Source organism: Astatotilapia calliptera, chromosome 6 (assembly GCF_964374335.1).
Source record: "Astatotilapia calliptera chromosome 6, fAstCal68.1, whole genome shotgun sequence".
NCBI classification, from domain to species: domain Eukaryota; kingdom Metazoa; phylum Chordata; class Actinopteri; order Cichliformes; family Cichlidae; genus Astatotilapia; species Astatotilapia calliptera.
The window spans coordinates 1,779,135-1,804,831 of record NC_137427.1 but is presented as its reverse complement, the minus strand read 5'-3'; the positions used below and the strand labels follow the sequence as shown (position 1 = coordinate 1,804,831).

At 44.0% G+C, this 25,697-nt stretch overlaps 1 protein-coding gene across 1 annotated transcript; it reads left to right on the top strand.

Annotated features, from left to right (window-relative positions):
- Nucleotides 1-2,558: 2,558 nt before the first annotated feature.
- Nucleotides 2,559-25,680, top strand: LOC113023542 (uncharacterized). The gene is made up of 26 exons (XM_080302201.1): nucleotides 2,559-4,721; nucleotides 5,605-5,781; nucleotides 5,957-6,205; nucleotides 6,286-6,456; nucleotides 6,566-6,739; nucleotides 7,323-7,372; nucleotides 7,442-8,004; nucleotides 8,087-8,142; nucleotides 10,614-10,828; nucleotides 10,947-11,206; nucleotides 11,329-11,445; nucleotides 11,525-11,666; nucleotides 11,799-12,114; nucleotides 16,035-17,828; nucleotides 18,712-18,888; nucleotides 19,064-19,312; nucleotides 19,393-19,563; nucleotides 19,673-19,846; nucleotides 20,430-20,479; nucleotides 20,549-21,111; nucleotides 21,194-21,249; nucleotides 23,722-23,936; nucleotides 24,055-24,314; nucleotides 24,437-24,553; nucleotides 24,633-24,774; nucleotides 24,907-25,680. Exons 1-26 carry the CDS (start codon nucleotides 2,905-2,907, stop codon nucleotides 25,224-25,226), a joined length of 8,595 nt encoding a protein of 2,864 aa, XP_080158327.1. The 5' UTR covers nucleotides 2,559-2,904; the 3' UTR covers nucleotides 25,227-25,680.
- The last annotated feature ends 17 nt before the right edge of the window (nucleotides 25,681-25,697 follow it).

Here is a 25,697-nt window from a genome sequence, read left to right as displayed (position 1 = left end):
CTCACTGAGGATGAAAGAGCCAAATTATGTGGACATTTTTGCATCTACTTTATTGTGTTTTATTAGATTATACTCGATGGTTTGGGCCCCAAGAAGACTAGCAGCCGCTATTGTGGAAGCTAATGGGCTTCCTTATATATAAGTAAATCAATCAATCAGTGGTCACTGCTGTGGTCCCTGTGAAATGCATTTGAACGTGCATTGTGGAGGCGTGCACAGTGAGTAGCTCATAATGACAACATAAAACCAGTACTATATAAATGAAGCAGGTGTGCCTGCAGGCAGGTGTCTGCTGTGTAGATTCTGGAAGGGTTGATGGCGACCTTTGACAGGCACCCAAGTTTAGTTTCGGATGTTCGACTGGGTTTAAGTCAGGGTCTCTGAGCTCCGCAGCACTCTATCATTTCAATGATAGAGTGAAGAATTACAACCAGTGGTTAGAATGAATAATGAGTGATGATTTCATCCCTTTGCTTCTTTTCCTTCGCTCTAGCCTAAAAGTGAAGTTTACACCTTCAACACCTCCAGCTGCATCAATAAGTTTGTCCTCCATTTCTAAATGTCTGTTTGTGTCGAGAGAATCTGATGTGATTAGTTTTCATGACGCAGCACGAGTAGAACAGTTTAACTTATGTAAACATGGATTCATCTGTATTCACTATGCGCTCAGGAAGCTTCACTTTGTTTAGTGCTGAAGCTCCTTTGGGGCCGAAGCTTCAGCCCGGTCGGAGGTCTGAGAGCTGTGGGAAAAGTTCTCTTTACAGGATCTTTGTTCTTTTGTCCTTTCAGCTGTTGGTCAGTTGTGGTTCTCTGCTGTGGTAGGTGCTGTCAGCTGTGGGACGTTATATAAACGGACGTATTGCTTCTTAAATCACGTTCAGTTGATTGAATTCACCACAAGTGGACCAACACATGTAGAAATGTCTTTAAGATGATTCAGATAAACTGTATTAGGCCTGTGAGCTAAATGTCAAGTGTCACAACAGAAGCCATGGATGGTTTTTTTATGACACTTTGACCTGATAGTTGTTGGTGTTGCTTTGGTTCCTCCTGCACCTCTGAAGCCCACGACCAGTGTTGGCAGAGTTACTTGAAAAAAGTAATTACTTACTAATTACTGATTACTTCTCCCAAAAAAATCCTGTTACTTTACTGATTACTTATTTTACTTATTTTTTTTAAAGTAATTAGTTACTTAGTTACTTCGTTTTCAAAAGCATGATACACAACCTGAATATGTAAAGCAACAGACCTTTTAGCCCAATTCTATTTGTATGCATAATCTATCAAATAAAATCTTATCAAATGGAAATCCTCTTTTTAAAACTGTTTCATTAGTTTAAATCTTTTAATTTTATGCAAATAAATAAATGACATGCAACAGTCTTTGACTTGAAAAAATTGTTGAACATTTAAACCTATTTCCTGCATATAAAATAAAATGTTTTGTGTTTACACTCACTCTTTACAGCAATAAATAAATAAAATCAAAGATTCAGCAGCACTGAGTCCTGTCGCTTTTAAATCTATTTTTCATTTCAATTCACTTCAGTTTTTTTTATACAGCACCAAATCACAACAACAGTCGGCTCAAGGTGCTTTATATTGTACAGTAGAGCCTACAATAATACATACAGAGAAAAACCCAACAATCATATGACCCCCTATGAGCAGCACTTTGGCGACAGTGGGAAGGAAAAACTCCCTTTTAACAGGAAGAAACCTCCAGCAGAACCAGGCTCAGGGAGGGGCGGGGCCATCTGCTGCCACCAGACCAGAGATGAGTCCACTGTCAGAGGCCATAAGAAGATCATTTGTAACCTTCACTAAAGCTGTTTCTGTGCTGTGCTGAGCTCTGAAACCTGACTGAAACTCTTCAAATAAGCCATTCCTCTGCAGATGAGGAAAGGCTTATTTGAAGAGTTTCACCTGTTTATCAGGAGTGGGGCGGGTGGAGGTTTGTCCACAGCGGTCGTGTCAGTGGGGGGATCCGGGGGTTTCTCTGTGAATGTCACATTCCCATGGCAGCGTGCTCGCTGCTCGCTCAGATTGGAAGTTTAATTTTCGCTGTAGAAAGAAGTTTTCTTCCCACACAGAGTGTAGAGCGGACACTGATGTTTTTGTCACTTTTTATGGACTAAAACTTAAAGTAATGTGATTACTTCCAGGCTTTAAATGCTGCATGGTCGTACTCTCTCACCATATTATCCATTGTTGATCTGCACACGTCTGTTGCTGCCAGTGGCGTCGCACACTTGTACATTATTGTCATGAGACACTCTCACAATCAAAATCACAGTTTAGTAACGCAGCGTGCTTATAGGAGAGTAACAGTAATCTAATTACTTTTTGCAATAGTAATCTCTAATGTTACTCATTACTTGTAACTCTTTACTGCCCATCTCTGCCCACAAACATCACTTTTGTGTTGCAGTGTGATGATGGAGATGACTGCATTCACTCCAATCCACAAAGTCCTGAATTGCTCCTCTGTACTCCTCCTCTTGTCTAATGATTAAGCCAACTGTTACATCCTCCTGAAATATTCTAGGATGTATTTGTCACCTAAATGGTTCCTTGTAGCACCGCTGTGAGTCTCAGGATTGTGTCAGAGACACTCATGCATGTGTTGAATGTAGAACTCTGTCAGTGCGCCGCAGGGAGGCTGTGGCTACAATGTAGCTGCCATCACCAGTGTGTGCCATTTACCATTTAACTAACTATGGAGGGAAAAGAAGTTTAAAGAAGTAAAGGCTGACTGATACGATTACACTGTGGTGCTCCAGGAAGTACATTTTATTTTCTCCTTGCTTTCAGGTTTTATATTCATTTTAGGATCCCAGAGACAAAAGGACAAGAGGAGACAGGAGCAGAAAGAAGTGTGGAGGAGACAGAGCTGCAAACATGGAGCAGGATAAAGTCGTGGAGAGTGTTAAACAAAAGCTTAAAGAGCATCTCCAGGAAAAGTTTACCTGGATAAATGAGGGCACATCGGATAATCGGTCTCGATTTAACAGCGTCTACACAAAACTCTACGTCACTCAGCAGGTTCAGGATTTTGGTTCCAGACCACATGAGATTCTTGATCACTTTAATGTCCCACATCAGCAGTCATCGTTTTCACAGGTGAGCAATAAACAGATCGATTTCTTAAATATCTTTAAACCAGGAAGAATTCAACAACAACCAACAAGAGACAAGACAGTCCAAAGAGTGATGACGAAAGGCATCGCTGGCATTGGAAAGACGATTGCTGTCCAAAACTTTGCTCTAAGCTGGGCAGAAGGAAAATCTAACCAGCACATTGATTTCATCTTTGTGCTCCCCTTTAGAGAGCTGAACATGCTCAGAGATGCCGACTACAGTCTGCTGCAGCTTCTCCTTCACTTCTACCCTGAAATAAAACCCCTAGAAGCTACACAGCTGCTTGTTCACAAGCAAGTGCTGTTCATCTTTGATGGTTTGGATGAAAGCAGATTTCCACTGGACTTTGATGGAGCTGTGAGAATAAGTGAAATAGATCAAAGATCAACAGTCAATGTGCTGCTGACCAACCTCATCCAAGGCAACCTGCTGCCTCGCGCTCTGCTCTGGGTAACATCCAGACCTGCAGCTGCCAGTCAGATACCTTCTAAATACATTGACCAGATGACAGAAGTCCAAGGTTTCACTGAGCAACAAAAAGAGTCATACTTTAGGAAGAGATTCAGCACTGCTAATCAGGCAGAAGAAATCCTGTCTCGTCTTAGAGGAATGATCAGCTTCTATTTCATGGGCCATATCCCAGTGTTTTGCTGGATCATCGCTGAGGTGTTTAGGAAAGGATGGAGTGATGAGAGGAGCCGCGGCATCACAACGATGACAGAGCTGTACATTTATTACTTACTAATTCAAACACAAAGAACGAGACAGAAATATGCAGGGAAAAGCTCCAAGAAGAGGTCCAAACAGAAGAAGTCTCAAGCCCAGAACTCTGCCATGCTTTTAAACCTGTCCAAGTTGGCATTTGAACAGCTGCAGAAAGGAAACATCATATTCTATGAAGAGGACCTCACAGAAAGTGGCATCGATGTTGATGAAGCGTCAGTGTTTTGTGGATTTTGCTCAGAGATTCTTAAGGAAGAACGAGGCCTGTACAAGAAGAAGATGTTCAGCTTTGTGCATTTAAGCTTTCAGGAGTTTCTTGCAGCTCTCTACATGCACCACTGCATCTTGACGGACAACTTCAGTACTTTGAAGTCTTTCCTGGATGTCGACCCGACAGATCTGAGCTTTCTGGATTTGCAGAAAAAGGTTGTGGATAAAGCCTTGCAAAGTGAGAAAGGTCAGTTAGATCTGTTTCTGTGTTTCTTCCTTGGATTTTCTCTGGAGTCCAATCAAACAGTGCTGCAGGGTTTACTGCCACAGGTAACGAGCAGCTCGGACACCACCGAAGAGATGAAGGGATACCTGAAGAATTTCCATGTCAAAGACATCCCACGAGAGAGGTACATGAACCTTTTCCTCTGCAAGTTTGAGCTGAAGGAAGAGAGATTTCAGGATGACATCAGAATGTATCTGGATTCAGGAGCGAGACTCTCGACCATCGACTGTGCAGTACTGTCGACCGTGATGCAGATATCAGGGGAAGTGCTCGAGGAACTTGATCTGACAAATTCTGTCACACCGTTTATTGGGACTGAGAAACTTATCCAGCAAATGAAGAACTGCAAGAAGGCTGTGTAAGTAGTTCACATGATATTTAAAATAAAATATTCAATATGTTTAAACTGTCCTGAGTTCAGTTCCACCATCAGGGGTCTTTCTGTGTGGAGTTTGTATGTTCTCCGCGTGTTTGCGTGGGTTCTCTGTGGGTACCCCGGCTTCCTCCCACAGTCTGAAGACATGCAGTTAGTGGGACTAATGGGAAAAATCTAAATTGGTGTGAATGGTTGTCTGTCTCTGTGTGGTAGCCCTGTGGCAGACTGGCGACCTGTCCAGGGTCCACCCCGCCTCTTGCCCTAAGACAGCTGGGATTGGCTCCAGCGCCCAGCGCCCCTGGAAGAGAGACGATGGATGTTTGAATTTATTTCCATCAAACAGCCAAAACTAAGAGATCACATTAGCTTTGTGTCAAATGCAATCTCGCTGGTTTTGCAACAACTCTCTCTGACAAATTTCCAAACTTCCAGAAACACATTATTGCTCAGTGTTGCTTCTACTGTTTGGCTCAACGTTTTATTGATTAAATCTCACAGTTAATGTCATGTACAAAGATTTGAACCATCCAACTTGGTTTGATTTGTAGTCCATCAACATTTTATGTAAATATTAAACAGTCAAGGACTGTGTCAAAAATAAAGGAAACAAAAACATTGGAAAAATTATTTCAAATATTTGTGGAATTTTCAAGCAAACTTGTGACACCACAAAGAGTGAAACAGAAATGATCCTGATGGAAGCTCTGTTAGATTTAAAGTAGAAATACATCAGGTGTGATACACATAAAACCACATTGTAGTACTTTCTATGATTATCTGGGACTTTTATATTTATTTATTTGTTTGCAAATAAACCAGTAACTGTAGGTGAATAAGTATTTGTGCTTTTCTTCTGATTCTGCAGACTCATGAACGATCAGTTAAGCAAAGGCTGCTTCGACGTGCTCCTGTCTGTTCTTCAGTCAGCGGACTCTTGTTTAACAGAGCTCAGCCTGGTGTATTTTTCTAACGTCAGTGATGGTTTTCCTTCTGATCTCTTTGCTGGACTGGAAGGTCCTGACTGTAAACTGGAGACACTGAGGTCAGTTTAAACTGTTTCTGCAGGTTAAAACTTCTTTAGTGAAATTCTTTCAAAATCTGAAATCTTTATGTAACTACAGTCATGTATCATACGAGGACTAAACTACGGTAAATGACCTCAGTACATCTAAACAGTCGTCTCTACATTATTTCTAACTGGTGTGTGTTTCGCACAGGTTATCTGGGTTTTCTCTAGACTGTAGCGACTGTCACAGACTGGTTTCTGTCCTTCGATCAGACCCGTCACCTCTGACGGCACTTCATTTGATCAACTGCTTATGCAGTTATTCAGAGGATTACAGTGGATATTGTACAAATGACGTGAAGACCACTGGAAACCGTGGAGATTTCAGTGATGAGTCACACCTGCTGACTGTGATTCCTTCTGCTTTGATTGGTCCAGTCTGTAAACTGGAGCGGTTCAGGTACCTGCAGTTAGTGCAAGGATCATCTTTCATTTTCTCTCTGCAGGTTATGATGTGCAGATGTTTTGCTTTGTTTGCAGCATGCCTGGTTGTTTCCTGAAAAATAACTGCTGGCAGGTGTTTGCCTCCGTTCTCAGCTCTAACTCCCAGCTGAGAGAGCTTGACCTCAGCCGCAACGACCTGAAGGATCTAGGTGTGCAGCTGCTGTCTGTTGGACTTGGGAGTTTAAACTGTAGCCTGGAAACACTGAGGTACTGATGGCAGCTCGAGCTCCATGGAGTCCAAATACTCTGCAACATGTGTGGTAACGGTGAAGAGTAGCAAAGCCTTTTGCTTTAGTAAGAGCCATTTTCTCTCCAGGCTGTCATGTTGTGGGATCACAGAGGAAGGTTGTGTCTCTCTGGCCTCAGCTCTGAAGTCCAACCCCTCCCACCTGAGAGAGCTGGACCTGAGCTACAACCATCCTGGTGTGTCAGGAGTGAAACTGCTGTTGGAGCGACTGGAAGACCCAGAATGTAGACTGGAAACGCTCAAGTCGGTACACTGTGTAGTATATACAGGTTAAATATAGCTCCCTAAACTACGTTTTTTCTAATATGTGGGTGGTTATCCAGAAAATGTTGCTGTATAACTAGAACTGCTTAACCAGCTGATTGCAGACCTTCATCGACTCTCTTGGTTGTGTTCAACAGTCTGTGGACTGATTTCTGTGTCAGGGACTCGAGACTAGTTTGACCCCAACATCCAAACCACATGGGGGTCCTCTTTGGTCCAGCAGCTTGTCTCAGTGCTTCTCTGATAAGTTCAAAACTAAGGTGAACATGTTGAACAACAGTCCAATGTGACCTGACTTCAGTCGCTGTTACCTCTGCAGCTATGAAGTTAAGTGACGTTACACTCAGTTAACCTGGGCTGTAGTAAGGAGCGAGGAGATTGTAGCAGGTCCTGGTGTCCCCGTCAGCAGACCAGGCTGAGATTTACTTTATGTGAAACATTTTAAAACATGTGATCATGTTCCAAAGATTTTCTGTTTACATTCACATCACACGTTCATGCTTTAAAGTTCACGTCTCTTTATTTGCTCCAAAGCTGAGACCTTTCTGCTCTTCTGCCTCAGTGTGGACCACAATGAAGAGCACTGGGTCGACCCACAGCTTCTGAACAAGTGTAAGTGTCACTGAGTTTCTCTGTAACATCGACTGAGCTGAAGCTTAACTCACTGCATCTCTTTCACAGATGCCTGTGATCTCACATTCGACCCCAACACTGTGAATAAACAGCTGCTTCTGTCTCAGTGCAACAAGAGCGTGAGCTACACTCATGAACAGCAGTCGTATCCTGATCATCCAGAGAGATTTGACCAAACCAGTCAGGTGCTGTGTCGAGAGGCTCTGACTGGGCGCTGCTACTGGGAGGTGGACTGGGAAGCGTTTGTGAATATTGGTGTTGCATATAAGAGCCTGCCGAGGAAGGGACGCTGGGACATAGAAATTGACCGTAGTGACAGAAGCTGGTGTTTCAGCATCACCTCGGTGAAGGGTTACTCCTTCCGACACAACCTTAAGGAAACCTTTATACGGGTCCCTCACGTTGACATCCAAGCCTTCCTGGTCACTCCAAAGAGACTGGGACTGTTTCTGGACTGGCCAGCCGGCACTCTGTCCTTCTACTTGGTGTCTGACGACACAAAAACTCTCATTCATACCTTCCACACCACGTTCAGCGAGCCTCTCTACCCAGCATTCACGGTTCGTTTAGGATCCTCTTTGACCCTGTGCAGGGTGGTGAAGATGGAAACTGTGAGTATTCTCGGTGCTCTCATGGTGTCACAAGTTTGTGTGACTGGAGAAAATATTTTACTTGCCTTCTCTGGATTTTTAGACTCGTTCAAGCTTCACACCTGAGATGAGCAAAGGAAGAACAGGCATTTCATACAGGTACGACACGCAAGCCTCGATGTGCCCACTCTACACTTTAAACTTGGATACAGAGCGCAGTCAAAGAAAAGCATTAACAAAATGTGTGATGGTCAGATTGTGCTGGTCTTAAAGTGTGTTCAGACTCACTGTAGACCCTGTCAACGTGCCCTCAGTTGCAAAAGGTTCAGTCTTGCTTTCAGTGCTTATTAAATATTTTCAGAGCTTTACCTTCCCACCAGACCTGTAGTGAAAATGTATGATTTTATATTTATTTATGCTTCATGGTTTACCAATGTCTTACTAACAGTATCCCGACCCCGCCCTCAAAGAGCTGATGAACAGCTGAAACAGGAAACACTAGTTAATGTTGCTGCACAGTAGAAGTTCATCATCTCATCCATGTGGTGGCAGGTGTATCTACTCATAGTAAAGACGCCGGTTTGCTTGTTGTATGCATTAAGTGAATTGGTATAGCATTCACTCTCATGTTTGTCCTGACCACACACTTACATGCTGTTCTGATCACACAGCTGAAAGTTCCTCCTGCGTTCTTCTGTGTTTGTTGTTTAACGCTGGCAGTTTTCAATCCCTGTTATCTGGAAATGTCCTCTTATTCCCAGGTTAACCCTTGTGTGGTGTTCATATTTTTGTTACTCAGCCAGTGTTCATGGGTCTGGTGGACCCGCTAGAGTTTTGGCTTTCCAAATTAACTCTATCAAACAATTTTATGTTAAACTACTCAACAGATGTTTACTTCATCCCAATTACAAGACATATGAACAGCAAACATGGTTAATTTTTTCCCTTTACCTTTGTTAGATCTTATTTATGAATTAATGTGCTTCTCGTTTTTTTTTTTTTTTTTTTATCAAATGTTATAAAACAATCAGTTATAATCAAGTGGAGTGAGTGGAAAGACACAACACATTTACACGTGAAGCAATATGTTTCACAACTAAATGGGATCAGCTGCTCATCAATGGTGACATTAGGCCCAGGGTTGTAAAACAGGGGGAGGTGGTGCACACACTTATCCCACACTGTCCTGATGGCAGCTAGCTTGTCTCTCTGCCGTCGAGCTGGTCTGTCGTCTCTGTTATCAAAACGGATAATCCTGGAAATTTTGTGGAAGTTTTCCAGAGACACTGATGCACGGAAAAGTTCTTGTCGGTTTCTGCATCCCACAGGGATTCTGTCAATTCCCCTTTGGACCTGAAAACTCCTGCAAGGATAAGATGAATTTGGTCCATCTCCTTCCACCTCTCTCCAAAAAAACACCTTCCTGCAATCCAGAATAATTTTCTGGATGGAATCTGGGATGAAAAGCTCAAATGAAGACTTGATGTCCTGCACATGAGTAACTTCAGCCGTGTTGGCCCTGGCTTATCACAGTAACAGCTCTGCAGGGTGGCTCATTTCTTGGGCAAGAAGACCATTCAATTTCACCAGTTATTGACATCCATATTTCTTCACTTGCTGTCTGGTGGGCTTGTTCTGGTCCTGGAGCTGGCAGCAGATGGGGTACTCGTCTTCGTTTTGTTACTAAATGGTGCTCAACCTCATCCTCTTCTTCAAAGTCATGGTCAGACTCTGAATTTTCAGAAATGTGAAATATTCTGAAACCTCTTTGTCAACATCATCATCCGAAGCTCCTCTCTCTTCCAAAATCAATTGGATGGCCCTCGCAGCAGATAATCTTTTGCCATCTTGATCAGTTGTGATTAAGAACCACACTGGCAAAGTCTTATTTATAGTATTATGCCCCTAATTTGCAGGTGGGACAGGGTATGAGAAAATAAAATTTGGATCTCTCAAGAAAGAGGGTAAAATGTGTGGGAATGTAAGAGCAGACAACAATGTTGCAACTTTGTGCGGAGCAGGAGGGGAAGAAAACACTATCAGCAGCACCAGAAAGGAGGAAGACAGAGTGTGGGAACACAGGACCTACACTTTCAACACCTTTATTAGACCTGGGTCCAGTGGACCCAAGCACCTTGTATGTAATGTAAATGCGTGGGGGGAAGTACAGTATGAGGTCATTGAAAATTAGTTCGGATTTATGTTCTTCACAGAAAATAAGCCAAAGCCAATGAATTTCAGGTTGAAAAAATAATTAATTGTTTAATTTTTCTTTTGAAAAAAACTGAAAACGGGTCTCACAGACCCGAACACCATACAAGGGTTAATAATAACTAATAGGAAGACATTTAGTCACCACCATGACCACACCCAACCTTGTCTGATCTCCACCCAGTCACATGGGTAGCTGCACCTCCCTGAGCTGCTTCTGTCAGCGGCCTTTCCTGTTAAAAGTTATTTCTTCTCATGATCACCAAGAGCATTATTTTATAATTTCAGTTCTGTCACTAAGATTGTAGGGTTTTTACTTCGTAAGCATATTAGAGACGAATAGCTATACAAACAGAAATTAGACTGAATTTAACAGCTACATAAATGAGCTCCGTATTGAACCGTTCTGTGTCGTTCAGGTTCCTGTTTCCCGGTCCAGGGTTGTTCCAGTGTTCTTTGACTGGTCTGGTCTTTGATGTGACTCGTGAGAGTGAGGTCACCTACAAGACTCTGATCTGGGATCCTCTGGTCCTCCAACCAGCGCACAAAGTGGCCGGAGGCCCGCTGTTCGGCATCGAGTGTCCTCGGGACTCTATACGTCAGCTGCACCTCCCACACTGTGAGCCTGAGCCCGGTAAGGACGCCACTGAACCACCTGAAGGAGAATTAAACCTGCAGAAAATGCGCTGATTTGCTTTCCATGGAAAGTTTCTGGAGGCTGTTGCAGTGAACGAAGCTGTGTGTTTTCCCAGCACTGGTCTCTGACAGCATCTCTGTGGTCCACATCACGGATGATGGCATGAGCATCATACAGCCTCTGGAGATCACTGAGACTCACGTGGTCGTGGACGTCCCTCACCTCTCCGCCTTTGGCCTCGTCTGGGATCTCGTTGAGCGGTTTTTCAATTACATGATGAAACCCATTCGTGGCCAAGTCCTGCTCTTCCTGAGAAACAGGCCACGCCCCATCCTCAGTGTGATGCTGCTCCCAGGAAACGTCCCTCTGCACGACGTATGACTTTATCATGAAATCATTAAATGGCTTCTGCATGAATAAATCCTCTGATTGTATCTGTTTGCTTTGAAGCTCTGAAACTACTCATGCACTAAGAAAATGTTGTGATGTCTCTGAAGGTGAAAGCGCAGCACGCTGCTTCACAGTACATCGAAGCGCCGTCCTTCTGTTATTTCCACAAAGGTCAAAAGTACAGTCTGAGCAGCGCCCCGCACCACTTTAAAATACAGCCTGCAGTGAGTATCAGTCGCTGAGTGTCAGCAGACACTTTGTCCACAAAGCTGTTTTAAATTGTGCGTTTCCATTTCGCTTCAGCGTGCAGAGTTTTTTGAAAATTACGGACCAAATTACCACCCGACCTTTGAGATCATCCTGACAACGAACGCAGAGGAAGTGATGCTGATGGTGCAAGATCCCGAGGAGACACGAGTGTGGGAGCATGACCTTCATCTGCCCGGTGAGCCTTAACTCAGCACAAACTGAAACCTGACAGAGATCCAACCTGCTGTCCTGGTCCGATTCACTGATCTGATTTGTAGAAATGTTGCTCTGAAACGTGCTCACTGTGCTGCTGAACATATTTTTTCAGCTTCATCCTCGGCTGACTCTCCAGGTGGAAGTCCTCTTCAGATGGGGAACAGCGCCTCAGCAGAGAAGCTGCGACTCGCTCGCACAAACTTCGTCGATAAAGTGTCGGATCCGGTTCTGAACAAGCTGCTGGACGAGCTGCAGCACGTCACCGTGCTAACTGATGCTGAGGGCGAAGCGGCCAGAGCCAAACCGAGAGGCGAGAAAGCTCGAGACCTGATCGACATGGTGCGAAAGAAAGGAGCTGAAGCAAGTTCAAAAATGATCGCCGTCTTTTACGCCAACGATCCGTATCTGTGCAAAGAGCTCGGCTTACTGTGAAGCACAAATCTGTGATGATCACATGCACGTAGACATGAGGTTCGAGGCAAAAAAGATTTAGCTTCCATGTAAAAGTAGCTAAAAGTTTGTCTTCTCTGTTTCTAACACTTATTTTGGGGAGTTTGAGTCTTTATTGGACACGACGCTCGTCTTCAGCTCGCAGCATCAACACTGAGCATCATCACCTAACTGTGGCTGAGAAATAAAGTCAGCTGCTCACTGACGTCACCAAAGAACCGGCTCCGAGAACAGCACCGACTCCACATAAGGATAGAAACTGGCACTGATGCGGCTTCAGAGCATGGCCTGTGATCAAGTGTGCACTTTTTGCAATAAACTCGATTCCATCATGTTTTTACTTATTTAAATTTGTAATTATTTACATATTGTCCGTTTGATTATTTTTATTGAAGTTGAAACTAATACACAAACTTCCAATAAACAGAGCTCCTGGATGTTTTTGGCTCAATCATTTATTCCATGCATTTAACTTGTCAGTTTCCACATACACAGTATTATACTGTAATACAGACAGGAGACACAAGAGGGCGCTGTGCTGCCGGCAGACCTACTGAGCTGGAGGGATGAAGGTTGTAGACGCTGCAGGTTATTGAGTCAGTCACTGTAGTTTGGTTCAGTTTTTGTGGATCTGCACACGTCCTACAGATGGATCTGAGCAGCGAGGCCCGCTGTGCAGCTTTATGGGTCGGTGAACTGTCACCTGTCAGAGGCAACCTGGTTAAACATTAACGGGAACAACCGGATACAGAGATCATTTTTTCTGAATCCAGCCTTCCTTCCCTTCAACGGGAACATCGCTGCGCACATAGAAATAATGCATTAGATTGAATGGTTAGCTCATTGGTCCACAGTGAGGAGCTGGCTCAGACAGGAAGTGCTTTTTGGGTCAGGTATGATCTTTCTCTCATGTCTGATTATTCTTCTGTGCAGACAGCCATGTCTACAGGGTCGTTTGACCCTGACGCTACAATCCACACAGCTCCTGCACAAACTGTCTCCTTCAAAGTTACCTTACTGTAATTTACCTGTTAGGCTGACAGCAGTTCTTTTATAGTTACATCTGCTGGTTGGGATCTTTTTCTAGCATGAACTTCCTTTTTCTTTTTTCTTTTTCTTTTTTACTTCTACGGGCTCATACAGAGGTACAAAAACAAGGAAGTGGACTGTATTGCATCAGCCCAATCCAAACATCCACCCAGTAGTGTGCAGTTCATAATGGCGAATTTGAGAGTTTGAAGAGTCTGTGAAAGCAAAGGTAAGCTTGTGATATTTCTATATGTAGTTTTATATGAAAAAAGCTGCTTCTAAACAGCCTTAATGTTGAACTGCTGCTAAAAAGAAGCAACACCCAGATTCATAAACTCATAAGTGCGCCTGCTATCTAACGCACCTTTGCCCTGTAGAGGTTTTATTTCAACAGCCTTATTTATTCACAGGTTACAGTGACTAATGATCTGATCTCTTGTTAGACACAGTCCTCCACGATTTGTGTGTTTTTGATGAAAATTGTTCAGCTCAGTCAGCTTAGACCAAAACTTCTGGTCTCAGACATCGCACATATTTGCCCTGCATGTGACAGTGATTAGAAATCCCAGTCTGCAATTAATACAATTCAACAATTGTGTTTTTTTCCTTCCTTTGATATTGTGGTTGGTTTGGGGTTAGAGGTTGGAGTGTCTGGGGTTTTCCTGGGGGGCTGTGGTCATGACCTGGTTGGGGCTGTAGTGGATCTTGGGTGGTGTTTTCCTAGTGGCTGTGTACAGGAGGGTTGGCGGATGGTCTGTGCTAGCAGATGTAGGTTACTGCCCTGGTGGCCTGGCTGCTCCTGCGTGGGTCCAGGGTGGGCTTGGGGTTCTGGGGGTGCTCCGTCTCCCTGCTGTAGCTCTGGCTGAGCCTTGGTGGCCCAAATGGTGGTGGCAGAGGTCCAAACTGCTCAGGCACCGGCCGCAGGGTGCAATCAGCCAAGACGCAGCCTGCCGTTGCACTCAACCCCACTCCTCGGGTGGGAGCGGCTAGCTAGCTGAACTCACCGTCTCTGGGCCAGGGGCCGGGGGTGCCGACTGTTCGGTCTGATTCCCTCTCCCATTTGCTGTAGGGGAGTAGGTTTAGCCAGATGGCTCCCCAGCATCAGTTGGGTGATGGGGGTATGTGGCAGGGCATGGTCAGTGGTGCCACTGCAGGGTTGGCAAACATACCTGCAGGGCATCCACAATGACACCTCTCCGGGTTAAAAGACTGAACTGGGTTGTTGTTATGGATTTGTGTCACTGGCAGCTAGGGTGCAGCAACCAAAATAAAGTCAAATGTTACCAAAATCGTGGTCGCGTCATGCCTCCTTCCAGCCACAAGCAGAAATAGTTTTTTTGATAGAGAATTCTTGAGAACAGAGTGCTTGAGGTATCTTTATGATGCATAAGACAATGAAACTAAACTAGCTTTCATGTGTCTTTCACAAAGTTTGGGTGTGGTTCTTTACGCTGTTCTGTGCAGTCATCTGGGAGATGTTACATAGACTGTCATATTGCTTTTTAAACCATGTCCAGTCAGCTGAGTTTGCCACAACTGGACTAACACATTATGTAGAAATGTCTTTAAGTTCAGAGAAACTTTATAAGGCACCTTAGCTAAATTTCAACTGTCTTATGAAAGGGTAAGGCTTGTGTCATTTTTATGCATTTATAACATTGTCTGAAATAGGACTGGGCGATATGACCCAAAATTCATATCTCGATATTTTTTTAAAGCCATAAAGTAAGAACAAAAAGAGAGTTCTTAGTCAAAGCTGTTTCCCAGATGTCACACAGGCACTTTTATTAACATACAGCATAGATGTACATGAAAACTCAAAAATAAACTCAAAAATAAATTATGAGCATTTATTAAATAATAATGCTCCATAAATAAAACAATGTTGTTTTTGTGCATAACAAAAAGCTCACAATTGTGCAGTCAAAATGTAAACTAACAGATGCTGAGCATAATATCAAAGACAGATTTCACAGCTGCTCTGCTCCCAAGTTCTACTGCATGACTGACAGCCTGGAGTTTTACGTATCACTCCGCGAGGCTCCAGACTACGGCAGCCGTAATGCTCCGACAATCCATCAAGCGGTGCAGCTCCGTAGCTTACCAAAGTCGTGCTAAAACATTTTTTGACAGATTGCTGAGCGCCGTGTACCACATAAAATCGCTTCGCGGTCATCAAGCACAACCAGAATTCATACAGAAAGGCGCGCTGTCAACTTTTGAGAAAATTAAAGGATTTTAGGCTGCACAGCCCCTGTGGGCTGCATGTCGTTAGCGCGGTTAGCTCGTTAGCGCAGTTAGCTCTCTAACACGTTGACGCTGTCCAGCCCCATGCACGGGGCGATGCGCGGTAACTCGTTAATGGAGATTTGACGTGTCCATCCTGTCGTTGCCTGCAGGTGAAGCTATGGGGGAGGAGGGGGAGTTGTGTTCAGTGAAGGAGAGGCGAGGCCGAGTAACGTTGCGTAGAGACAAAAGTGGATGAAAGAGAAGCAAACTTGTGGGTCCACAAGTATAATTATAATGTAACATAGACTATATCGATATAAAAGATATTGTCACATCTTATATCTCGTATAAAAATTTATCGATATTTTTAAGAAACTTGATATATCGCCCAGCCCTAGTCTGAAATCATTTTCTTCACTTGTAGTGCGAAAGTGTTGAGTGTGGATGTAAAAATGGAAAATCAATTTAGACAAAAAGATTAACAAAAGCAAATGCTTATCAATATCACTGCACTGTCATACTACAAGAAAAGGGACATTTTATTTATTTTCTTGCTTTCAGGTTTTTAATCCCTTCAGAAGGATTCCACCTATAAGGAGAACAAGTGACAGGAGAACTAGGTCCAGTGTGGAGGAGACAGAGCTGCAAACATGGAGCAGGATAAAGTCGTGGAGAGTGTTAAACAAAAGCTTAAAGAGCATCTCCAGGAAAAGTTTACCTGGATAAATGAGGGCACATCAGATAGTCGGTCTCGACTTGACAGCATCTACACAAAACTCTACGTCACTCAGCAGGTTCAGGATTTTGGTTCCAGACCACATGAGATTCTTGATCACTTTAATGTCCCACATCAGCAGTCATTCTTAAATATCTTTAAACCAGGAAGAATTCAGCAACAACCAGCAAAAGAAGAGACAGTCCAAAGAGTGATGACGAAAGGCATTGCTGGCATTGGAAAGACGATTGCTGTCCAAAACTTTGCTCTAAGCTGGGCAGAAGGAAAATCTAACCAGCACATTGATTTCATCTTTGTGCTCCCCTTTAGAGAGCTGAACATGCTCAGAGATGCCGACTACAGTCTGCTGCAGCTTCTCCTTCACTTCTACCCTGAAATAAAACCCCTAGAAGCTACACAACAGCTTGTTCACAAGCAAGTGCTGTTCATCTTTGATGGTTTGGATGAAAGCAGATTTCCACTGGACTTTGATGGAGCTGTGAGAATAAGTGAAATAGATCGAAGATCAACAGTCAATGTGCTGCTGACCAACCTCATCCAAGGCAACCTGCTGCCTCGCGCTCTGCTCTGGGTAACATCCAGACCTGCAGCTGCCAGTCAGATACCTTCTAAATACATTGACCAGATGACAGAAGTCCAAGGTTTCACTGAGCAACAAAAAGAGTCATACTTTAGGAAGAGATTCAGCACTGCTAATCAGGCAGAAGAAATCCTGTCTCGTCTTAGAGGAATGATCAGCTTCTATTTCATGGGCCATATCCCAGTGTTTTGCTGGATCATCGCTGAGGTGTTTAGGAAAGGATGGAGTGATGAGAGGAGCCGCGGCATCACAACGATGACAGAGCTGTACATTTATTACTTACTAATTCAAACACAAAGAACGAGACAGAAATATGCAGGGAAAAGCTCCAAGAAGAGGTCCAAACAGAAGAAGTCTCAAGCCCAAAACTCTGCCATGCTTTTAAACTTGTCCAAGTTGGCATTTGAACAGCTGCAGAAAGGAAACATCATATTCTATGAAGAGGACCTCACAGAAAGTGGCATCGATGTTGGTGAAGCATCAGTGTTTTGTGGATTTTGCTCAGAGATTCTTAAGGAAGAACGAGGCCTGTACAAGAAGAAGATGTTCAGCTTTGTGCATTTAAGCTTTCAGGAGTTTCTTGCAGCTCTCTACATGCACCACTGCATCCTGACGGACAACTTCAGTACTTTGAAGTCTTTCCTGGGTGTCGACCCGACAGATCTGAGCTTTCTGGATTTGCAGAAAAAGGTTGTGGATAAAGCCTTGCAAAGTGAGAAAGGTCAGTTAGATCTGTTTCTGTGTTTCTTCCTTGGATTTTCTCTGGAGTCCAATCAAACAGTGCTGCAGGGTTTACTGCCACAGGTAACGAGCAGCTCGGACACCACCGAAGAGATGAAGGGATACCTGAAGAATTTCCATGTCAAAGACATCCCACGAGAGAGGTACATGAACCTTTTCCTCTGCAAGTTTGAGCTGAAGGAAGAGAGATTTCAGGATGACATCAGAATGTATCTGGATTCAGGAGCGAGACTCTCGACCATCGACTGTGCAGTACTGTCGACCGTGATGCAGATATCAGGGGAAGTGCTCGAGGAACTTGATCTGACAAATTCTGTCACACCGTTTATTGGGACTGAGAAACTTATCCAGCAAATGAAGAACTGCAAGAAGGCTGTGTAAGTAGTTCACATGATATTTAAAATAAAATATTCAATATGTTTAAACTGTCCTGAGTTCAGTTCCACCATCAGGGGTCTTTCTGTGTGGAGTTTGTATGTTCTCCGCGTGTTTGCGTGGGTTCTCTGTGGGTACCCCGGCTTCCTCCCACAGTCTGAAGACATGCAGTTAGTGGGACTAATGGGAAAAATCTAAATTGGTGTGAATGGTTGTCTGTCTCTGTGTGGTAGCCCTGTGGCAGACTGGCGACCTGTCCAGGGTCCACCCCGCCTCTTGCCCTAAGACAGCTGGGATTGGCTCCAGCGCCCAGCGCCCCTGGAAGAGAGACGATGGATGTTTGAATTTATTTCCATCAAACAGCCAAAACTAAGAGATCACATTAGCTTTGTGTCAAATGCAATCTCGCTGGTTTTGCAACAACTCTCTCTGACAAATTTCCAAACTTCCAGAAACACATTATTGCTCAGTGTTGCTTCTACTGTTTGGCTCAACGTTTTATTGATTAAATCTCACAGTTAATGTCATGTACAAAGATTTGAACCATCCAACTTGGTTTGATTTGTAGTCCATCAACATTTTATGTAAATATTAAACAGTCAAGGACTGTGTCAAAAATAAAGGAAACAAAAACATTGGAAAAATTATTTCAAATATTTGTGGAATTTTCAAGCAAACTTGTGACACCACAAAGAGTGAAACAGAAATGATCCTGATGGAAGCTCTGTTAGATTTAAAGTAGAAATACATCAGGTGTGATACACATAAAACCACATTGTAGTACTTTCTATGATTATCTGGGACTTTTATATTTATTTATTTGTTTGCAAATAAACCAGTAACTGTAGGTGAATAAGTATTTGTGCTTTTCTTCTGATTCTGCAGACTCATGAACGATCAGTTAAGCAAAGGCTGCTTCGACGTGCTCCTGTCTGTTCTTCAGTCAGCGGACTCTTGTTTAACAGAGCTCAGCCTGGTGTATTTTTCTAACGTCAGTGATGGTTTTCCTTCTGATCTCTTTGCTGGACTGGAAGGTCCTGACTGTAAACTGGAGACACTGAGGTCAGTTTAAACTGTTTCTGCAGGTTAAAACTTCTTTAGTGAAATTCTTTCAAAATCTGAAATCTTTATGTAACTACAGTCATGTATCATACGAGGACTAAACTACGGTAAATGACCTCAGTACATCTAAACAGTCGTCTCTACATTATTTCTAACTGGTGTGTGTTTCGCACAGGTTATCTGGGTTTTCTCTAGACTGTAGCGACTGTCACAGACTGGTTTCTGTCCTTCGATCAGACCCGTCACCTCTGACGGCACTTCATTTGATCAACTGCTTATGCAGTTATTCAGAGGATTACAGTGGATATTGTACAAATGACGTGAAGACCACTGGAAACCGTGGAGATTTCAGTGATGAGTCACACCTGCTGACTGTGATTCCTTCTGCTTTGATTGGTCCAGTCTGTAAACTGGAGCGGTTCAGGTACCTGCAGTTAGTGCAAGGATCATCTTTCATTTTCTCTCTGCAGGTTATGATGTGCAGATGTTTTGCTTTGTTTGCAGCATGCCTGGTTGTTTCCTGAAAAATAACTGCTGGCAGGTGTTTGCCTCCGTTCTCAGCTCTAACTCCCAGCTGAGAGAGCTTGACCTCAGCCGCAACGACCTGAAGGATCTAGGTGTGCAGCTGCTGTCTGTTGGACTTGGGAGTTTAAACTGTAGCCTGGAAACACTGAGGTACTGATGGCAGCTCGAGCTCCATGGAGTCCAAATACTCTGCAACATGTGTGGTAACGGTGAAGAGTAGCAAAGCCTTTTGCTTTAGTAAGAGCCATTTTCTCTCCAGGCTGTCATGTTGTGGGATCACAGAGGAAGGTTGTGTCTCTCTGGCCTCAGCTCTGAAGTCCAACCCCTCCCACCTGAGAGAGCTGGACCTGAGCTACAACCATCCTGGTGTGTCAGGAGTGAAACTGCTGTTGGAGCGACTGGAAGACCCAGAATGTAGACTGGAAACGCTCAAGTCGGTACACTGTGTAGTATATACAGGTTAAATATAGCTCCCTAAACTACGTTTTTTCTAATATGTGGGTGGTTATCCAGAAAATGTTGCTGTATAACTAGAACTGCTTAACCAGCTGATTGCAGACCTTCATCGACTCTCTTGGTTGTGTTCAACAGTCTGTGGACTGATTTCTGTGTCAGGGACTCGAGACTAGTTTGACCCCAACATCCAAACCACATGGGGGTCCTCTTTGGTCCAGCAGCTTGTCTCAGTGCTTCTCTGATAAGTTCAAAACTAAGGTGAACATGTTGAACAACAGTCCAATGTGACCTGACTTCAGTCGCTGTTACCTCTGCAGCTATGAAGTTAAGTGACGTTACACTCAGTTAACCTGGGCTGTAGTAAGGAGCGAGGAGATTGTAGCAGGTCCTGGTGTCCCCGTCAGCAGACCAGGCTGAGATTTACTTTATGTGAAACATTTTAAAACATGTGATCATGTTCCAAAGATTTTCTGTTTACATTCACATCACACGTTCATGCTTTAAAGTTCACGTCTCTTTATTTGCTCCAAAGCTGAGACCTTTCTGCTCTTCTGCCTCAGTGTGGACCACAATGAAGAGCACTGGGTCGACCCACAGCTTCTGAACAAGTGTAAGTGTCACTGAGTTTCTCTGTAACATCGACTGAGCTGAAGCTTAACTCACTGCATCTCTTTCACAGATGCCTGTGATCTCACATTCGACCCCAACACTGTGAATAAACAGCTGCTTCTGTCTCAGTGCAACAAGAGCGTGAGCTACACTCATGAACAGCAGTCGTATCCTGATCATCCAGAGAGATTTGACCAAACCAGTCAGGTGCTGTGTCGAGAGGCTCTGACTGGGCGCTGCTACTGGGAGGTGGACTGGGAAGCGTTTGTGAATATTGGTGTTGCATATAAGAGCCTGCCGAGGAAGGGACGCTGGGACATAGAAATTGACCGTAGTGACAGAAGCTGGTGTTTCAGCATCACCTCGGTGAAGGGTTACTCCTTCCGACACAACCTTAAGGAAACCTTTATACGGGTCCCTCACGTTGACATCCAAGCCTTCCTGGTCACTCCAAAGAGACTGGGACTGTTTCTGGACTGGCCAGCCGGCACTCTGTCCTTCTACTTGGTGTCTGACGACACAAAAACTCTCATTCATACCTTCCACACCACGTTCAGCGAGCCTCTCTACCCAGCATTCACGGTTCGTTTAGGATCCTCTTTGACCCTGTGCAGGGTGGTGAAGATGGAAACTGTGAGTATTCTCGGTGCTCTCATGGTGTCACAAGTTTGTGTGACTGGAGAAAATATTTTACTTGCCTTCTCTGGATTTTTAGACTCGTTCAAGCTTCACACCTGAGATGAGCAAAGGAAGAACAGGCATTTCATACAGGTACGACACGCAAGCCTCGATGTGCCCACTCTACACTTTAAACTTGGATACAGAGCGCAGTCAAAGAAAAGCATTAACAAAATGTGTGATGGTCAGATTGTGCTGGTCTTAAAGTGTGTTCAGACTCACTGTAGACCCTGTCAACGTGCCCTCAGTTGCAAAAGGTTCAGTCTTGCTTTCAGTGCTTATTAAATATTTTCAGAGCTTTACCTTCCCACCAGACCTGTAGTGAAAATGTATGATTTTATATTTATTTATGCTTCATGGTTTACCAATGTCTTACTAACAGTATCCCGACCCCGCCCTCAAAGAGCTGATGAACAGCTGAAACAGGAAACACTAGTTAATGTTGCTGCACAGTAGAAGTTCATCATCTCATCCATGTGGTGGCAGGTGTATCTACTCATAGTAAAGACGCCGGTTTGCTTGTTGTATGCATTAAGTGAATTGGTATAGCATTCACTCTCATGTTTGTCCTGACCACACACTTACATGCTGTTCTGATCACACAGCTGAAAGTTCCTCCTGCGTTCTTCTGTGTTTGTTGTTTAACGCTGGCAGTTTTCAATCCCTGTTATCTGGAAATGTCCTCTTATTCCCAGGTTAACCCTTGTGTGGTGTTCATATTTTTGTTACTCAGCCAGTGTTCATGGGTCTGGTGGACCCGCTAGAGTTTTGGCTTTCCAAATTAACTCTATCAAACAATTTTATGTTAAACTACTCAACAGATGTTTACTTCATCCCAATTACAAGACATATGAACAGCAAACATGGTTAATTTTTTCCCTTTACCTTTGTTAGATCTTATTTATGAATTAATGTGCTTCTCGTTTTTCTTTTTTTTTCTTTTTTTATCAAATGTTATAAAACAATCAGTTATAATCAAGTGGAGTGAGTGGAAAGACACAACACATTTACACGTGAAGCAATATGTTTCACAACTAAATGGGATCAGCTGCTCATCAATGGTGACATTAGGCCCAGGGTTGTAAAACAGGGGGAGGTGGTGCACACACTTATCCCACACTGTCCTGATGGCAGCTAGCTTGTCTCTCTGCCGTCGAGCTGGTCTGTCGTCTCTGTTATCAAAACGGATAATCCTGGAAATTTTGTGGAAGTTTTCCAGAGACACTGATGCACGGAAAAGTTCTTGTCGGTTTCTGCATCCCACAGGGATTCTGTCAATTCCCCTTTGGACCTGAAAACTCCTGCAAGGATAAGATGAATTTGGTCCATCTCCTTCCACCTCTCTCCAAAAAAACACCTTCCTGCAATCCAGAATAATTTTCTGGATGGAATCTGGGATGAAAAGCTCAAATGAAGACTTGATGTCCTGCACATGAGTAACTTCAGCCGTGTTGGCCCTGGCTTATCACAGTAACAGCTCTGCAGGGTGGCTCATTTCTTGGGCAAGAAGACCATTCAATGTCACCAGTTGTTGACATCCTTATTTCTTCACTTGCTGTCTGGTGGGCTTGTTCTGGTCCTGGAGCTGGCAGCAGATGGGGTACTCGTCTTCGTTTTGTTACTAAATGGTGCTCAACCTCATCCTCTTCTTCAAAGTCATGGTCAGACTCTGAATTTTCAGAAATGTGAAATATTCTGAAACCTCTTTGTCAACATCATCCGAAGCTCCTCTCTCTTCCAAAATCAATTGGATGGCCCTCGCATAAGATAATCTTTTGCCATCTTGATCAGTTGTGATTAAGAACCACACTGGCAAAGTCTTATTTATAGTATTATGCCCCTAATTTGCAGGTGGGACAGGGTATGAGAAAATAAAATTTGGATCCCTCAAGAAAGAGGGTAAAATGTGTGGGAATGTAAGAGCAGACAACAATGTTGCAACTTTGTGCGGAGCAGGAGGGGAAGAAAACACTATCAGCAGCACCAGAAAGGAGGAAGACAGAGTGTGGGAACACAGGACCTACACTTTCAACACTTTTATTAGACCTGGGTCCAGTGGACCCAAGCACCTTGTATGTAATGTAAATGCGTGGGGGGAGGTACAGTATGACGTCATTGAAAATTAGTTCGGATTTATGTTCTTCACAGAAAATAAGCCAAAGCCAATGAATTTCAGGTTGAAAAAATAATTAATTGTTTAATTTTTCTTTTGAAAAAAACTGAAAACGGGTCTCACAGACCCGAACACCATACAAGGGTTAATAATAACTAATAGGAAGACATTTAGTCACCACCATGACCACACCCAACCTTGTCTGATCTCCACCCAGTCACATGGGTAGCTGCACCTCCCTGAGCTGCTTCTGTCAGCGGCCTTTCCTGTTAAAAGTTATTTCTTCTCATGATCACCAAGAGCATCATTTTATAATTTCAGTTCTGTCACTAAGATTGTAGGGTTTTTACTTCGTAAGCATATTAGAGACGAATAGCTATACAAACAGAAATTAGACTGAATTTAACAGCTACAGCATTGAGCTCCGTATTGAACCGTTCTGTGTCGTTCAGGTTCCTGTTTCCCGGTCCAGGGTTGTTCCAGTGTTCTTTGACTGGTCTGGTCTTTGATGTGACTCGTGAGAGTGAGGTCACCTACAAGACTCTGATCTGGGATCCTCTGGTCCTCCAACCAGCGCACAAAGTGGCCGGAGGCCCGCTGTTCGGCATCGAGTGTCCTCAGGACTCTATACGTCAGCTGCACCTCCCACACTGTGAACCTGAGCCGGGTAAGGACGCCACTGAACCACCTGAAGGAGAATTAAACCTGCAGAAAATGCTCTGATTTGCTTTCCATGGAAAGTTTCTGGAGGCTGTTGCAGTGAACGAAGCTGTGTGTTTTCCCAGCACTGGTCTCTGACAGCATCTCTGTGGTCCACATCACGGATGATGGTATGAGCATCATACAGCCTCTGGAGATCACTGAGACTCACGTGGTCGTGGACGTCCCTCACCTCTCCGCCTTTGGCCTCGTCTGGGATCTTGTTGAGCGGTTTTTCAATTACATGACGAAACCCATTCGTGGCCAAGTCCTGCTCTTCCTGAGAAACAGGCCACGCCCCATCCTCAGTGTGATGCTGCTCCCAGGAAACGTCCCTCTGCACGACGTATGACTTTATCATGAAATCATTAAATGGCTTCTGCATGAATAAATCCTCTGATTGTATCTGTTTGCTTTGAAGCTCTGAAACTACTCATGCACTAAGAAAATGTTGTGATGTCTCTGAAGGTGAAAGTGCAGCACGCTGCTTCAGAGTACATCGAAGCGCCGTCCTTCTGTTGTTTCCACAAAGGTCAAAAGTACAGTCTGAGCAGCGCCCCGCACCACTTTAAAATACAGCCTGCAGTGAGTATCAGTCGCTGAGTGTCAGCAGACACTTTGTCCACAAAGCTGTTTTAAATTGTGCGTTTCCATTTCGCTTCAGCGTGCAGAGTTTTTTGAAAATTACGGACCAAATTACCACCCGACCTTTGAGATCATCCTGACAACGAACGCAGAGGAAGTGATGCTGATGGTGCAAGATCCCGAGGAGACACGAGTGTGGGAGCACGACCTTCATCTGCCCGGTGAGCCTTAACTCAGCACAAACTGAAACCTGACAGAGATCCAACCTGCTGTCCTGGTCCGATTCACTGACCTGATTTGTAGAAATGTTGCTCTGAAACGTGCTCACTGTGCTGCTGAACATATTTTTTCAGCTTCATCCTCGGCTGACTCTCCAGGTGGAAGTCCGCTTCAGATGGGGAACAGCGCCTCAGCAGAGAAGCTGCGACTCGCTCGCACAAACTTCGTCGATAAAGTGTCGGATCCGGTTCTGAACAAGCTGCTGGACGAGCTGCAGCACGTCACCGTGCTAACTGATGCTGAGGGCGAAGTGGCCAGAGCCAAACCGAGAGACGAGAAAGCTCGAGACCTGATCGACATGGTGCGAAAGAAAGGAGCTGAAGCAAGTTCAAAAATGATCGCCGTCTTTTACGCCAACGATCCGTATCTGTGCAAAGAGCTCGGCTTACTGTGAAGCACAAATCTGTGATGATCACATGCACGTAGACATGAGGTTCGAGGCAAAAAAGATTTAGCTTCCATGTAAAAGTAGCTAAAAGTTTGTCTTCTCTGTTTCTAACACTTATTTTGGGGAGTTTGAGTCTTTATTGGACACGACGCTCGTCTTCAGCTCGCAGCATCAACACTGAGCATCATCACCTAACTGTGGCTGAGAAATAAAGTCAGCTGCTCACTGACGTCACCAAAGAACCGGCTCCGAGAACAGCACCGACTCCACATAAGGATAGAAACTGGCACTGATGCGGCTTCAGAGCATGGCCTGTGATCAAGTGTGCACTTTTTGCAATAAACTCGATTCCATCATGTTTTTACTTATTTAAATTTGTAATTATTTATATATTTCCGTTTGATTATTTTTATTGAAGTTGAAACTAATACACAAGCTTCCAATAAATAGAACTCCTGGATGTTTTTTGGCTCAATC